Raw genomic sequence first — 15523 nt, 5'->3', positions numbered from 1 at the left:
TGTTCGAGCCATGTTTCCGAAGTAACAAAGAGGCGACTGGATTGCAGCCATTCAAAGACCAAATATAACGTCCCAGAACACTCCAGCTCACATGTTAGTCTGCTCCAAGCATTTCCACAAAGGTCAGTCTGCTGTTGTAGTTAATGCGTCATTTTTCTTAACATAATTGGTGATATAGGTTACAAGCAAGTCTGGCGCTGAACAGAAATTGTGGCGCTATGCTCCTTTATTTATTGTGCATAAATAGTGAATTGTCCTGACACAATATTGCGTTTCGCTTCTGTTATTATGGTACATTGACAAAAACATATACTTTTATTCACAGGATAAAACAGTTGTTTTGTATCACTAATTGTCCAGTACGATTACAGCATACAATATTATTGTCACTGCTACATTTCTGTGATGCTACCAGAAATTATTTCCACTACTAATTAATTACCGTTGAGCTTAAAGGTCCTATTAATAAACGGTTAACGAATGTGTATTTATGACGACGATTTGTGAGACTGGTAAACTTATGATACGTACGATGGTCTTTCGTTCTACACGGTGCATTTCAAGGTCCTGTACCCATCCGTCGGTAAACTGTACCTGGGCTTGTTGCAGTGACCTGAAGTTACTATCGTGCCAAACTAGGTATCCCCGACAGAATTTGTTTCCCCTGCGTCGGGAGCACACGCTGGACTGTCCAAATCACGGACAAACAGTATCCCGCATTGTTGATTTTTAGTTTACAAACACTTCTTATAATGACTAACTACTCCTGACATTTTTGAGATTTTAGCTCTTTATACAACGAAGTTATAGTGGGGTACAAATAATATCAGGCTGGTCCTGCCACAATTTGTTCCCCCTGTGTAAATCACGGACAAACAGTATCCCACATTGCTGATTTTTCGTTCACAAACACTTCTTATTATGACGCATTTCTCCTGAAACTTTGGAGGATTTAGCTCTTTATATAATAAAGTTACAGGAGAATAAAAATAGTTATTAGCCAAAATGTTTATGGTTTATTAAAATAATCCCATCTGATACCCCGTGAGCAATAAATATATAATTTTCTGTTGTAACCCTCAAACTGAATGGTAATGTAACGATACTAATTTTTCACAAAATGAAAACATCAGTACTTCCTGCGTGCTCCCAGCACAGGGGAAACAAATTCTGTCGGGGATACCTACTTTGGCACGACACCGGTCCTACAACCGCATCCAAGAATAACATGCAGCTTATCTCAGAACTGTCGGTGAAAATTATTCTTGGAGCTAGGTTTAATTGAGCTGCATTTTAAAGAGGTGCAATTTCACAATTTGTGTATATTTTCTAAGTTCACTATTTTGTCATGTGTTGAGAAAAACACAGATTTAAAAATTACATGGTCTAATATTTACATTTAGCATATAACTGCAACATGCTTTTTTCATTATTATTATTATTATTATTATTATTTTTTTTTTAAAGACTCGAAAGGACTTGAAATTCAAAGTTTCAGACTTGTGACTTGACTCGGACTTTTACACCAGTGACTTGAGACTCGACTCTGACTTGCCTGACATTACTTGAGACTTGACTTGAGACTTGAGGATAAAGACTTGAGACTTACTTGAGACTTGCAAAACAATGACTTGGTCCCACCTCTGATATTTAATATCCTCCTCCACCTTGTATCAGTGTATATAGCACAAAATAAGGAAACCCATGATAGGTCCACATTAAGGTCTGTGGTCTAAGGAGCTTGGAAAGAAAAGCGTCTGGACTTCTTTAAGTTGCTTGAAGACGTTTCACCTCTCATCCGAGAAGCTTCTTCAAGTCCAGACGCTTTTCCTTCCAAGCTCCTTAGACTACGATGAACTGGATGTCTGAGAACCTTCACAGACATTAAGGTTTGTGGTTTTTTTACAAGCAAATTATTTGGGTAATGTTTGGATGTCCACATATTTTTGGCTATGTTGTGCTCATAACAGTTGTTGAAATTATGCTGGTGCTCAGAAGATTTTCGTGTCTACATCCAAAGAAATAAATGCGGCAAACATGTATTAACTTAATACATTGTAATATTACAAATCTTTTAATAAACAACACAAAACAGACACAGACAGGTGACAATTTCAAAGAAAACCCAGAGTAAAGTGTCTCAGTGTGGTGTTGTGCTGCTGTAGGAGGGCTTTATTATTTTTATTTTTTAATCTAATATGGCTTTTTAATTATTTTAAAGGCAATGCCTAACATGTCAAACCATAATCTGCCATAGGAGTTCAACAGGGATGAGATCATGCTCATAGGTCACAGGGAGAGACCATTACCACTGGTATGGATATGGTTAACTGTAGGATAAGTGTGCCGTGGCATTTCGGTGTAAGAGCAAAAGAGGATTTAAATACTGGGAGCAAAATCTCCCCAACAGCATTAGAGAAGTTTGGGTTTCCTTTTTAATTTGTTATCTGTTTCTATATTACAGTTCCTTCTGCTACATTCACAGAACACATGTTCATTTTGTGCCTTCCAGCCTTTGCTTTGCATTTGTGTACAAAAATAAAACTCGCTTTAAAAAGCTAATCAATCACATTGAACATCCCAGCATTGATCGCTGTAAGCGTCTTACATTTTCTTGATCTTACAGGATGTCTTTCCTTTACGAAAACGACTTCTTCTTCTCACACTTTCCCACACCCTCGGTTTGCTGTGCAGTCATCCTCAGACACAGAGTTTCAGTCGGGGCTCACAGGCGAGTAGAGTTCGTCATCATCTGATCATCAAACATTCAGAGAGATTAGTAAATGTTTTACATTTTATTCCTCCACAGCTGCACGTCTGTTTATTGAGATTTACCTGAATTCTGCATGTTTGAGGTTTGTCCAGAGTGAAGAGGACCATATGAGAATTTTGAAGCATCAGAAGGACCAACAAACGACTCCAATGGTAGAGGATCTGAAACGGCAAAAGCTTTTCAGTTTTAATTGAATAAAAAAGTATTTCAGACAGTCTGAGATGGACTTACATCTTTTATTTATTTACCCTCGACGAACTGAAACGTGACTATCAGCCTTTCTTCTTCTTTCTTGAATTTTATATCACACAACAATTTTTATTTTATTTTTTTTAAAGCTAGAATAATCCCAGGACTTTTTTTTTATTTTTATAACATGTAAACTACAACACTTTCCCTAAGTATCTCAAAAACTGAATTAAAAAAAAACCATGGAGTCTATCTGGAAGAGGGAAAGAGCAAAGTTGAGAAAATAAGCTGACCTACAGGCATGACCACGTTCATCCTCATCCAGCTCCCAGCAAGGAAACAAACAAGCATATTCCACAATATTTATTTGGCAGAAAAAAGGACTGAGGGGAGTGAAGCGAACTCACCAGGCGTCACGTTGACGTAATCTTTGGGCAAGTTTTCATAGCATTCCCCGGAGGAGGTGCTGGACGACTCAAATGAGTCCACTGAGATCTTTGACACTCTGGCGTACTGAGGATATGTCGAGGCACCGTTACAGCTTGGAAAGGCTCCTGTCATTGTATTTGAGGGCTGCGGACCTTAAAAATAAAACACAAAATGGAGAAATTAGAAGTAGCACAGCTGGGACACAAACAAGAACTGTCTGTACGTGTGATTTCTTATTGGGGTTTTTTCTAAGGGACACATAAAAAAAGATGTCCTGCATTTACATCCATTTAGAAACAAGATATTTAATTTAGTCCTAACAGAGTTATATGTGGATGACCTCGTTCTGTCATGATTTGCTCGCTTTAAACTGTGAAATAATAACCTCCTCTGTAATTAGGTCAAATATCTTGCGCAACTTATGACAGAACAAATGATGGTGATGATATTTATAGATAATGCACGCTGATCTATGCACAAGCAAACATCCTGTTACGCAAATTTAATGACTGTACAGTTTGCATCTTTAGGGTACACTGTTCATCCGCTGTATACGGCACACTGGATGAACTACAGAAAAGCAGAAACTTCACGTAACTTTTAATGACGCTACAAGGTTATCACTGAAGAAACCAGGTTGTCTCAGGGTAAATGTGATGTTTGTAGCCTCTAATGTCAATACAGGTCAATTTTTAGAAAGAAATCTTGTGTATAGATTTCTTTGGATAATTGCATCGTTGTGGACCTTTAAGTTTTCAGGACACTTGTATAACTGTCATGTGGGAATCTGATTTGTGGGAATGTGTATTTTATCTTTTTATTTTGTTTCTTGTGTTTTATGTGATTTGATTTTTTTTATAGACCATGAGTCTGAAATAAAGATTTATCATGATGATGATTATTTTGTACCTGTTGTTTGTTCTTTATGTTTTCTGTCTTGTTTTTGGTTAAAAGTGAAAGTCAGTGTTCCTCTTCCATTTACAGATTGTTGTCACAGCAGTAGTTTCTAATGGGAATGATGCATTTTGCTCGAGTTTTGCAAAGTGTTACAACTTTGCAAACGAACTGTGACTCACCTTCTTCACAAAGGCTCTCAAGACCTGAAGGCCTCATCAAAGGATTAACGTCTGTTCTGTATCGCTGAGAATCTGGATTTTAAAAAAAGTGACACGATGCACACAATGCAATATTTTACAGAGCATCCTGCAAACATTCAGTGCAAAACAGCATGATCTGCTCACACACACACACACACACACACACACACACACACAAAAACATGCAGATAGACAGAGCAGCTTCAACCGCAAAATGCAGAAACAGTGTGAGACAAAGAAGCAACGGCTGAGAAACGACACATAAATGCAGAGGAAAAATAAAAGAACGTGGCTCACTCCGAAAGGTGGATAAACTGACAGACGGGTCAATGCTTGGGTCATACTGCTCATAGTCTGTATCTACTGACGTGCTGTCAGCACTACTAAGCTGGGTCCAAAGAAGCCTGGGATTGGAGGGGACTTTTTGAGACAAACACACAAAAAAGATTAAACGATTTGATGAGATGAAATCTGCAACTTCCTCACTACCGTGCATGTCTATTAAATAGATAAATCGACAGATAGATATGCCTGCGGGGTTAAAGAAAGAAAAAAGCTGTGTTAGTGTTCGACATGTCGAATTGTTCGACCACTGACCATCAGTCTCCGCCGGGTTGGCGGTGACTTTGACGAGATTAACAGCCTCGTGATAGTTGTTGCTTTGACCAGATGGAGCTCGTGGGCTGCTGCGCGTCTGCTGGAGTAAGAAAGCTGTGCACATGTAAAACAAGACGTGGGTCATTAGCGTATGACATTTAGAGGCCCCGCAGCGCAACTTAATAAAACAGATTAAATAGTTCAAACTTTAATGTACTGAAATATTTAGATTTTCTTTAACATTTTGCTGTATAATGTCAGAGTACTAATTTCTGTATTCTGCACTTTTATAACGCAGCATCTTAAAATTATAAAAATTTCAGATTCCAGGAAGCCCATGAATGTTTCTTATCTTAAGGCCTTACTTTTTGAGCGATTTACAGTGAGTGTATGGCTTTAAAGTGCCTTGGATTTGCAGTAGAAAATAGTTAGAAATGTTGATAATGAAATCCAAAATAATATATGCTACCTTCTTAATGTGTTCTACTAATGGCATCTCCTCGTGTTAGGAAGAAGCTGGGTAAAACATATTTTTAAATGTGTGCCTTCTTCATCCTACTAACTTCAGATTAATTTCTTTCAAAGTCAAGGTAAGCCTGCAGCTTTTTCACAATCTAGTACATTAAATTAATTTGTACCTCTTTTAGGAATTTGACCTCTCCCATTACTTCCTAAATGTTGTGGACAAGCTGGGTGTCATGAAAATATTCTAGATGTTGTTGTTTTTTTGAACGTATCTTAATATGGGGGTTTAATTTTAAATTAAGGTTATTTTTTGGCGGTAAAATGCGTCATCTTTTATCTGTTTATATCCACCTGTTTCCTGTCTGTACTAAAACAGATTCTAACTAAAAACAACATTACACTGTTAGAATAAATAGGAGCTGTGCAGCATGTTTCACCCTTATTGATTTCATAAAGTGAAATATAAAATGTTAAACATCTACCTATGAAAATAAAAACATTTCTATAAAGTAATATGATTCGTTTGGGAAAATAAGCATATTTTTAAAAACTGATGGAAGAGATTTTTAATGAAAACTGTCAAAATAAACTGAATGTTAGTATTTCCATCATTACAGACAATATAACCTAAAATAATCACTAAAATTACTTAAAATAAAAAAAAAGGACAATAAAATATAATCTATTTATCTAATAAAATCTGAACAAACCGTGTTTTCCTCCTGTAATGGCAGCAGAGCACCGTGTTTGTGATGACAATCACGAGGAGCAGGATGGACAGAGAGATGGTGGAGAGAAGCGGCAGAGACGCAAAAGACAAATCTGCAGCAGCAACAGCGGCTGTGGTTCCATTGGCTGGATGCACAGAAAAGAAACAAATACTTCACTTTCTGATTATGGATCAAGACTAACCGTGACGTTTAAGAAACTGGTACTGAGAATAATACTTCAAAGAATAATTTAAGTACTTTTTCATAAAATAAAACTGTAAATATTTACCAGTTGTCCACTGAGGTGTTACAGTTGGATTAACCGTGGTAGCGTTAGGAAACCCCAGAGAACCTGCAGAACAAAAATATAATCTGTTCAACAAAACAGAGAAATCTGAGGACGACGTGATCACCTGGTTTCACCTGGATGTGAATTTTATTTATGCTACGACTACATTTTATGTGATTCCGTAACTATTGAACAGAAACTCCTCAGAGGACGACTCACTGCAATCAACAACTGTTAAATGAATAAATAAATATGTAGGCACACAAATAAAAGCATTTCAAACACGTAATTATTTAAGTCACAGACAGAAATACGTTGGTTAATTACAATAAAATTTCAATTCAATTTTATTTATATAGCGCCAAATCATAGCAACTGTCACCTCAAAGCGCATTATATTGTTTGATAAAGACCCAACAGAGAAAATTCTGACAATCACCCCTGAAGTTTCTTTCCCGACAGTGGGAAGGAAACTTCTGACAGAACCAGGCTCGAAAGGGGGCAGCCATCTGCTGCAACCAGGTGGGGTGGGGAAATGTATTTTTTTTTTAAAAATTTGAGTGTCTTAACAAAATTCCACCTTAAAATGTATTAAACATTTAATCCAGATGTTTGTTTTTATCCTGAATATCTGATCCCTTTAATATGTGCAAAGAAGCCCTTTTCAAAGAGTTGCTAATGAATAAATAAATTAATAAAATTCACACTCATTGATTCCTCCTGTTTTGTTTGAGTGTTGTTTGTATATAACAAATACACCAAACTGTGTCCCTTACCTTCACAAATGACACCAGAAGCTTTTGAGTCTTTACACAGGAACCGATGATTTATGTATTCCTTGCACTCCCACAGACTCTGATTGTGTGATTTGCATTTATAGTAAAACAGCGTGCCGTTGTTGTGGGTGAGAGGAGGATTAAACTGGGTGTACTTTTCCACCTTATCGCCACAGCCCAGCATGGAGCACACAATGGAAGCCATCATCTCATTCCAGCAGTTATTACACACGATCCACCAGCTGCCGTTACGATGCACCTCCAGTTTACCAGAGCAGCGGTCCATACCTCCAGTCAGTCTGAGGCCTCGCATCTCTGCAGAGACACAGATGTCACAAGGAGTAAAACTACTGGAGCAAAATGGCATAAAACATCCCCCAAAAAATAATGCAAGTAAATCAGCTGGTGATAAACCAGTGCTAAGAATAATGACTTTGATTTTTTTTTTTTAACATATGACATACATAATTAACCTCATTCTCAAAAATGCATGAACAGAGATGTTTCTCCTGAGTTATGTTTGTTTGCTACACATCACTCATTCAATATTTCTGTATTTTTTCTGATAATTTTTTTAGTAGTGAAGATCACATTTCATGGAAACATAAATTTGAAGTTTAGTTATATGTAACTTTTAGAAGAAACAATGAAAATCTTTAAGATGTTTTTTTTAACCAGTGCACAAAGCAAGTTAAGCCCCAAGAATAAATGTTCACATTCAGAGTTGTTTTGTTAATAACATTAAATTTTCAGAGTACATTTTCTTATTTCTGCATGTATAAATAAACTTTTTTGAACTAGACCTGAACACACGACACCAGCGTCCTCTTTGTGTCCACAGTCTTGATCCTCCTCCCGTGTAGCCGGGCAGCTCCACAGGTTCTCCTCGTTGCCCGTACAGTTCAGATCGTCCAGGTAGATGGGTCCTTTCCCCGGGGGAAATAAGCCGGCCTGGCCCGTCACATTGAGGGCGTAACCGCAGCCGAGCTGGGCGCACACCACGTGAGCATCATTCAGGTCCCAGTGGTCGTCACACACGGTGCCCCACTGCTCATTTTTCCATACTTCCACTCGTCCAGCACAGCGGTGTGTCCCTCCTGCCAGTCGCACAAGCTGGTGTGCTGAGGATGACACCCTGTCATTATTATTGTGCTCTCATCATTAATACTCGTGCAAATAATTAACCTAACAGCACAGTCTGGTGATCAAGATGTAAATCTTATGACCTGATGGTGTTAACTGAAATTATTACAGTCAGATCTGACAGTCACCAATCAAATACTTAGAAATCTCTTCCACTATGAATTCTCATTGCTTAAAAATCACAGCTCTTTATGATTTTTTTGTTTCTTAAATCCTTACATCTAAAGGTTAGTGCTCAGTTATTTCTGCCTGAGGCTAATTCAGAGTCACTGTCAGGGAAACACACAAGGTTGCATATTTTTGCTTCTTTAAATTTGGATAATAAACAAGCAGGCAATCACTTAACCAATTAACATGAGGTTAATTAGTTAAACCCACTGAGTGACTGTGGGTCAGGAACAGCGGTATGATAAGGATCCATTTCTGTCCTTTTGATTCAGTTATAGACAGTCTAAGGGACTGAAAGACATCCTGGAAGTGTGTTAAACCTGCATTATTTTTAACATCCAGCAGGGGGCAAATCTCCCAGGTTGCCTTCCTCTGTGACCTCAGTTAACCCTTTTCAGATTGCTTTACAGGCTCAATGACTTGTTTTGTGTTGGAGTCATTTTTTAACTTATAATTAGAAGGGAGGAATAACCAGGGTGTAGAGATTTCACAGTGAGGTCGCCCATCACATTCAGTCTGAAAACACAATGCTTGAGGCTTCATAGCAGGATTTCACTAAGCAACGGGTCACTTCATGTTTGCTAAAACCATTTTTTATTTTTTATTTTTCAATAAAACGCCTTGCTGTTCCAAGTTAGATGGAGACTGAGAGTTAAAATATATTTCTAGATCTCAGCTATATGTTATAGATTATAAAAGCAAAATATTGTAGTTGCTCAGTTCCAAAAACTCTACATGTAAAGGTTTAGTACTTTGGTAGAGCCACTGTGATCTGTAATATTAACACATAATGTTTCCCTACCAGCTTCCACACCTCAAACATGATTAACCAGTGTTTGCTTAAAGACGATGACGGACGGAGCAGATAAAAACTTAGGCCTGCTGCTGCATATTGGGAAAGGTTTCAGTGAGAATTAGTGATGGCTTCCCGACTTCTGTACAGACATGAGGAGGTGAGAATAAACCAGCGCGTAGGGCAGGAAGTCATTTATAGACAGGAAAGGGCATGTATATGCGGTCACACTCCTCAAATTCAGATAAACACAACAATAGTCCTCAGTTATTTTTAAGATATCTCAGACTGTTCATCGCCTGTTTTTGAATTGATGGTCCATAAAATGTGTGTGTGTGTGTATTATATTAAAATACATGACAATTCCCTTTCTTTTAAAAAAAATATTGATAAAAAATTGATAAAATATTCCTTCCATTTTTAGATTTTGAGGTTTTCCTGTTTATGTGTTTAGGTTAAATGAAAAACATTTCATACGTTCCGAGGAGTTTCGTTCTATGTCGGTTTTGGAAATTTGGCGTGTGAGAAAAAAAACCTTCTGGTTTCAAACCTCGCCTAATCTTTGTTTTTCTTCAGGTGCTCTAGTTTCCTCCCACAGATCTGTAAGGGTACAATGGCAGGTTACTGCCCCAGGGACAGGTCATGGTGCCCCCAGAAATCATGAATGTAAATATTTTTCCGAGAATGACAGTTTTTTTCGTCGGTAGTGTTCAACATGAAAGTCAGAGTTATGACAAAGAAGTTCAGTTCTTTCTAAATGCTCAGATTTATATCTGACATGATGCTCAGAATTCTTGATGTTATCTCAAAAACAACCAAACTGATATCTCACAGCAGCAAGAGCAAATTCCTCAACAAATGCAAAAAGTCCTGCTTGTCTGAAATATTTAACAGCAAAATATCTTTAATCCTCCTACTGCAAATCCAGCCTTGCAGTAACACAGTACACTTCTATGCAATTCCAGTTAGCAAGCTTCTTGCTATGTAGACCGCATTGTCTACATAGCAATATTTGTTGCTAATAATAATAATAACTGTGTCTCAGTGTTTGTATTAGTTAGTATTTATTCAGTGGCATAACAAGATAATATTTCAGTAAGTAGAAGAAAAGTAGAAGAAATGACTGGAGAGCTCCGTTTGTCTCCTCATGCTCCGAAGAAACATGTGCCTCCCCGTGAAATCAACCAAAAAAAAATCCAGTTTTCTTCTTATAGTTACTGTGATAGTCTAATATACACAGTTGTGGTCAGACTCTCACATGCATCCATCATGAATATGAATTTTATGGTAATTTGAGTCTTTTAATGATTATTTTGAACTGTTCTTTATGACTTTAAAAAACAAGTTTGAGTTTATTTTGGATTTTCTTTAATCCACACAAAAACTGCAGATTCCAAGATCAGCAGTTCAAACAATTGTAGGTCTGTCCAAGTTATTTGTTTATGTCACCGTTTTGCCACGATCTGGAAGAAGAACCAAACTCTTACCCTCAGAGGCTAATTAGTTCAGGTTCAGGATTAAATTTGTAGATAATCCTAAACACACAACTGGTTTTTTAAATAGATTAAGCAGGCTAACATGAAGCTTCTCCAGCAGCCTTGCAAAAGCCCTGACCTCAACCCTTTTAAAAATGATGGACTATGTTTGAAAGTATGCTCAGAAAACCAACCAATTTAAATTAACTCTGCCATTTCTGCAGAGAAGAGTGGTCAAATATCCAGCCACAGTTATACCAGAGGTTTGCTAATGGCTACAAAGGCACCTATTTGAGGTGTCCATGGTAACAAACATCTGAACTCAACTGTATCTAGTTTCCTTGATATTTAGTTACATAAGTTTTAGTCTGAACACTCCGTTCGCTGTCAGATGAAACGAAAGTCCAGATGGTGTGTGAAATCTGTGTGACTATGTTAGCATCCTGATTGGCTACATCCATCTTGAATGCAGAACAGTTTAATATTCGCTGATTGATGTTTTACAACTGAGAAGGTTGAGTCAATGAAGACTGAACCAGAAATTTCATGTAAACTAAAACAGCGTCTATATATATTACCATTTATATAACTGATTAGATTTTTCTGATTGCTGACATTAAAGAAAAGTCTTACCACAAACCACTTCACGGATCACACTGCAGGAACTTCCAACACTCAGTGAACAGTTCTCCAAACGTCCGTGTTGGTATGAACAGTTTTGAAAGCAGGTGATGTTGCCAGGTGAGCTGGTTTTATTAATAGAAAGGACGCTGCCGCATTTAAGATCCTGACAGATCTGTTCAGACAACCCATTCACAGAGTCATTTGTGAGCGCCATTATGTCACTGCTCCTGTTCCTAGGCAACCTGAGTGTCCACTTGCATTTTCTCCCAAGAGAGTAGACGTAAGGGTCATCTGAGGACACACAGAAATAAGAATTAGAGCAGTTTTTTTGTAATTTCATTAAAACAACCATGATAGCACACTGCAAAAAAACACATTTTTTCTTCAGGTTGTCTGTGTCTGACAGTTATTTAATTTGAGTTAACACAGATGAAAAGGGACAAAGATCACACAGATTACTCCGCATCTGAAACAAGCTGTTTTAGCTTCAAGCCAAGTTTCTTCTTATTGGCTCTACCATTAGTAATAAGATGTTGGAACAGGGAGTGAGAGAGGCTGATGTATCTAAGTGATCATATTAAGACTATTTGTTCTCTCTGACATCACACAGAAAACCTGGCTTTGTCTGGCATGTAAACCTGCTGACCTCATTATTCAAAACCCTGTTTAATATGACTATCCACCATTAACAGCATACATATAACAGAAAATAGCAAGAGGGACAACAGGTCCAATTTAGTCTACAGTACATTTAACCTGCCACAGAATCTGTTTAAAAAATAAATAAATAAAACAACATTACTTCAGTTTATGGCAAAGTATGAGACCAAAGGAAAAGACCTAAAATATCAAAACAAAAGCTCTATATCAGTTATTTTTCCACATTTTTTGGCTTTGCTATTTTTAGTGCTCTTTGTCCTAGCTAAAGTGACCATGATATAACATGTTACTTATAACACCCCAACAGACACATCTAACCACTCACTAATCGAGTGGTTACTTGAGCAAGAACTGAGGTTTTTTTCTGGGACACGTTGGTGTGGTTGACACATGAACGCGATCATTTCGACAACATTAAAAGCCACTAAACTGAATCTTGCACCTCTTTAAAACTAACATCTCGCTTTTACTTTTTGTCTTTTTGAAATGTGACATCTCGTATGGTCTTCATCTAAATGTGTCCTTTCTGACAAACATTTTTAACAACCTTCACAATATCTGATCGACTTTGCCAGTTTTACACTATGACTTTACAGAGAATGCTTCCACTGGGGCTATTTTTCTTTAGCTGTCAATTTTTTTAATTGTAGATTTAAGTGCCACATTTCCCTTGAGAAAAGAACTCAAGCGTGTTCCTCCTTTTATCTCTGTGCAGGATTGTGGTTGTGCATACGTCTTTGCAATGTTTACACGTTGGCGCCGCACACCAACTATCAAAATGCTGAGATTAACCTCACAACCTTTAGCTATGCTAACACGCTGTATTTCTGGCCACCAGAGACCCTTCTTTCAAGATGCACCAGGGTGCATTCTTGAAAGTCCCTGGCCACACATTTCCTGCGTGTATGTGTTCTGTCTACAGTACAAGCAATACGAAAATCCCTTAAAAATAGTCCTGTTTATATATTTTACCATTTTACTTTTAACATGGTTTATATGTTTATTAATTTTTAATCCCTATTTTTTCATCAGACATTCCAGTATTCTTTAGCACCATTACAGCTTCTACTTTTGTTTTGAATCCTTGTGAATGTAAATTGTATGCACTAAAGTATTTTTGGGGCAAAAATGTGTTTTTCAGGATGCAGCTGAACTAAAAGCCACACACAGACACAAAACAGCAAGAAACTGTGCTTGCAAGGCAAAGCCGAGTTAGCGTGGGAGTGCGTGTTCTCAGCTCACTGTTTGATTTGCACCTGCAAAATTCACCAAGATGGGTTTTAGAAGCAGGTCACACCCCACTTCCTGTGCTGATGAAACATTTATACTGCCTCTGAGTAGAGTGCTTATCCTGATTCTGGACAAAAAATTCTGGTATAACAGTGTTTTTGTACAAAAGTGAACTATGCGGAAAACAGAAAGGGAAGATCCCACTTACTGCTGATTTTTGTGTTATTTCCCTTTCCACTCACACGGATATCAGACGGGTCGTTTTCAGTGGTTGCATTTTTCAAAGCTGAAATCAAGAAAGGAAAAAAACTCTTTAGGAATCAGAAACAGAGTGAGCATCTAGTTGGAAAGCTAATCAAACTATGCTTTTAAACCACATGTACTGCAAAGAGTAACAGCTAAACGATGTGTCACCGTTTTCTGAGCAATTATACTGAAGTGTTTGATAAGAAACTACAACTAATCTCTCCTCCACATTTTTCACTTACTTTTCTAAGAGACTGCCTTCAGTTCTGATTTCCATTTAATGTTTCCTGCCCAAGCACCTAAATTGAAGGTTCAAAATAGCGTGGCGTGCTCATTGCACTAAAGTACATGTGGAAAGTTTAAATAAAGGCTAAATAATACGGTACAAAAATTGGAAATATGTACAAAAAATGAAAATATACATGAAATATCGAGATTTGCTTTTCATCTTGATACCGATCATGTTATTTTCAGTCTATTTTTCCAAGGAAAGGTTCTCTACAAAGACAAATTTAGGATCTGACATGTTCTGACATAAATAAGCTAAAGTATTTATCAATAAACTGTCAAGTTAACAATAGTTTTATAACAACAGCAACAAAATAGCAAACAGGGTCTATATCGTTTTACTTTACCAACAGCACTGACTTCATGTCTTTTACGTAACATTTGAGATAACAGTCTGTATGTACATGAGACCAGTTAATATATATTTTAAATAACACAAGGGATAGATAATAGTATCATTTCATTTTACGCTGATTTCACAAAAGTTCTACTCTGTTTGTGAGAACAAAGCATTAAATAAATAAAAAACTGTAAACAGTACCTTGACAAAAAAAGTTCACGTGGATGATTAAGATGAATTTCAGCAGCTTCATTCTGTTGAGAGAGAGAGAGAGAGAAATACCTTCTACACTGTACAGCTCAAAGCCGAAACCCGGAGCTACTCAGACGCCTAGCTCAAATAGAGTAAGTCTGTCAATGTGGTTTCCTCTGTTGATCCCGTGGTGGTACCTGCAAAACTTCCTAGTTGCTGCTTCACAGAGGGAAGTGAAGCCTTTGTGGTACTTCAGCTTTTGTACAAACTTTTGTCCGATTATATATATATGTATATCCAATATTTATTTTTAAAATATTTTTATTGTTATTTTACATTTTTAATTGTTTGAATAGATGGATGGACTCTAATTGTTTTTTTTTTCTTTTTTATTGTAGGTATTGAGGAAATTCGTGGGTTCGTTTCCTATAATAACCGTAATTAATTTAACAGTTTGATGCAGAGATCGCAGTTCTGTGCATTTTACAAGGCCTAAGAGCAGGAAGAGAGCTGGACCTTTCTGTGTTAAACATGTAAACATGTCAGTGATTTCTTAGTAATAAGTCTATGATGTATGCATTTTCTCCCGACAGAAAATAAATATATTTATATTTGCATGTTTCTGCAGTTAAGTTTAGTTTTATATGTTGGATGAAAACAACATAATTCAGTTCAATGTAGTACAGTTGGTGTAATGGTGTGGTGGATTTTTTTTTTCATTGCAGACTTGGACCCCAAATGATGTGTTTAACACAGCCTACCCAAATCTCTGTGAAATGTTTCCAGCACCTTGTAAAATCGAAGTCTTGAAAACTTAAGGCGAACAAATAAACTCTACCTAATGAAGCCTCCCGTAAGTGCATGTGATACTTTCTAGCAGTGTTGTTTTTTGTTGTTGTTGTTTTGGGGGGTTTTTTTTTTGCCTGTCCCATTTGGTTCTTTAGCCGTCACAATTGTTGTCTGAAGACCAACAAGGATACCCAGTGGATTTTCTTTGCCAAATGGATCATCATGGCCTTGCCGTATTGGTCCATTTGAT

The 15523-nt window shown here is 37.2% G+C and overlaps 1 protein-coding gene across 1 annotated transcript; it reads right to left on the bottom strand.

The window, feature by feature from the left end:
* Window positions 1-2058: 2058 nt before the first annotated feature.
* Window positions 2059-14653, bottom strand: LOC120727002 (T-cell differentiation antigen CD6-like). Its single transcript, XM_040021110.1, has 13 exons — window positions 14494-14653; window positions 13627-13704; window positions 11538-11819; window positions 8129-8446; window positions 7326-7640; window positions 6550-6612; window positions 6266-6405; window positions 5086-5203; window positions 4786-4908; window positions 4468-4539; window positions 3370-3543; window positions 2836-2934; window positions 2059-2752 (listed from the first exon to the last, which is right to left on the bottom strand). Exons 1-13 carry the CDS (start codon window positions 14543-14545, stop codon window positions 2715-2717), a joined length of 1872 nt encoding a protein of 623 aa, XP_039877044.1. The 5' UTR covers window positions 14546-14653; the 3' UTR covers window positions 2059-2714.
* Window positions 14654-15523: the final 870 nt, after the last annotated feature.

The sequence above is a fragment of the Simochromis diagramma genome, unplaced genomic scaffold, assembly GCF_900408965.1.
Source record: "Simochromis diagramma unplaced genomic scaffold, fSimDia1.1 OVJJ01000753.1, whole genome shotgun sequence".
NCBI classification, from domain to species: domain Eukaryota; kingdom Metazoa; phylum Chordata; class Actinopteri; order Cichliformes; family Cichlidae; genus Simochromis; species Simochromis diagramma.
Note: the sequence above shows the minus strand (reverse complement) of the source record. Positions and strands in the feature narration are given on the sequence as shown.

Coding starts and splice junctions, on each gene's coding strand:
- LOC120727002 (XM_040021110.1), bottom strand. CDS start 14,545: ATGAAGCTGCTGAAATTCATCTTAATCATCCACGTGAACTTTTTTTGT. Junction 11,820..13,626: donor AAATAACACAAAAATCAGCA/GTAAGTGGGATC, acceptor GTGTGTCCTCAG/ATGACCCTTACGTCTACTCT. Junction 4,909..5,085: donor CAACCCGGCGGAGACTGATG/GTCAGTGGTCGA, acceptor TGTCTCAAAAAG/TCCCCTCCAATCCCAGGCTT.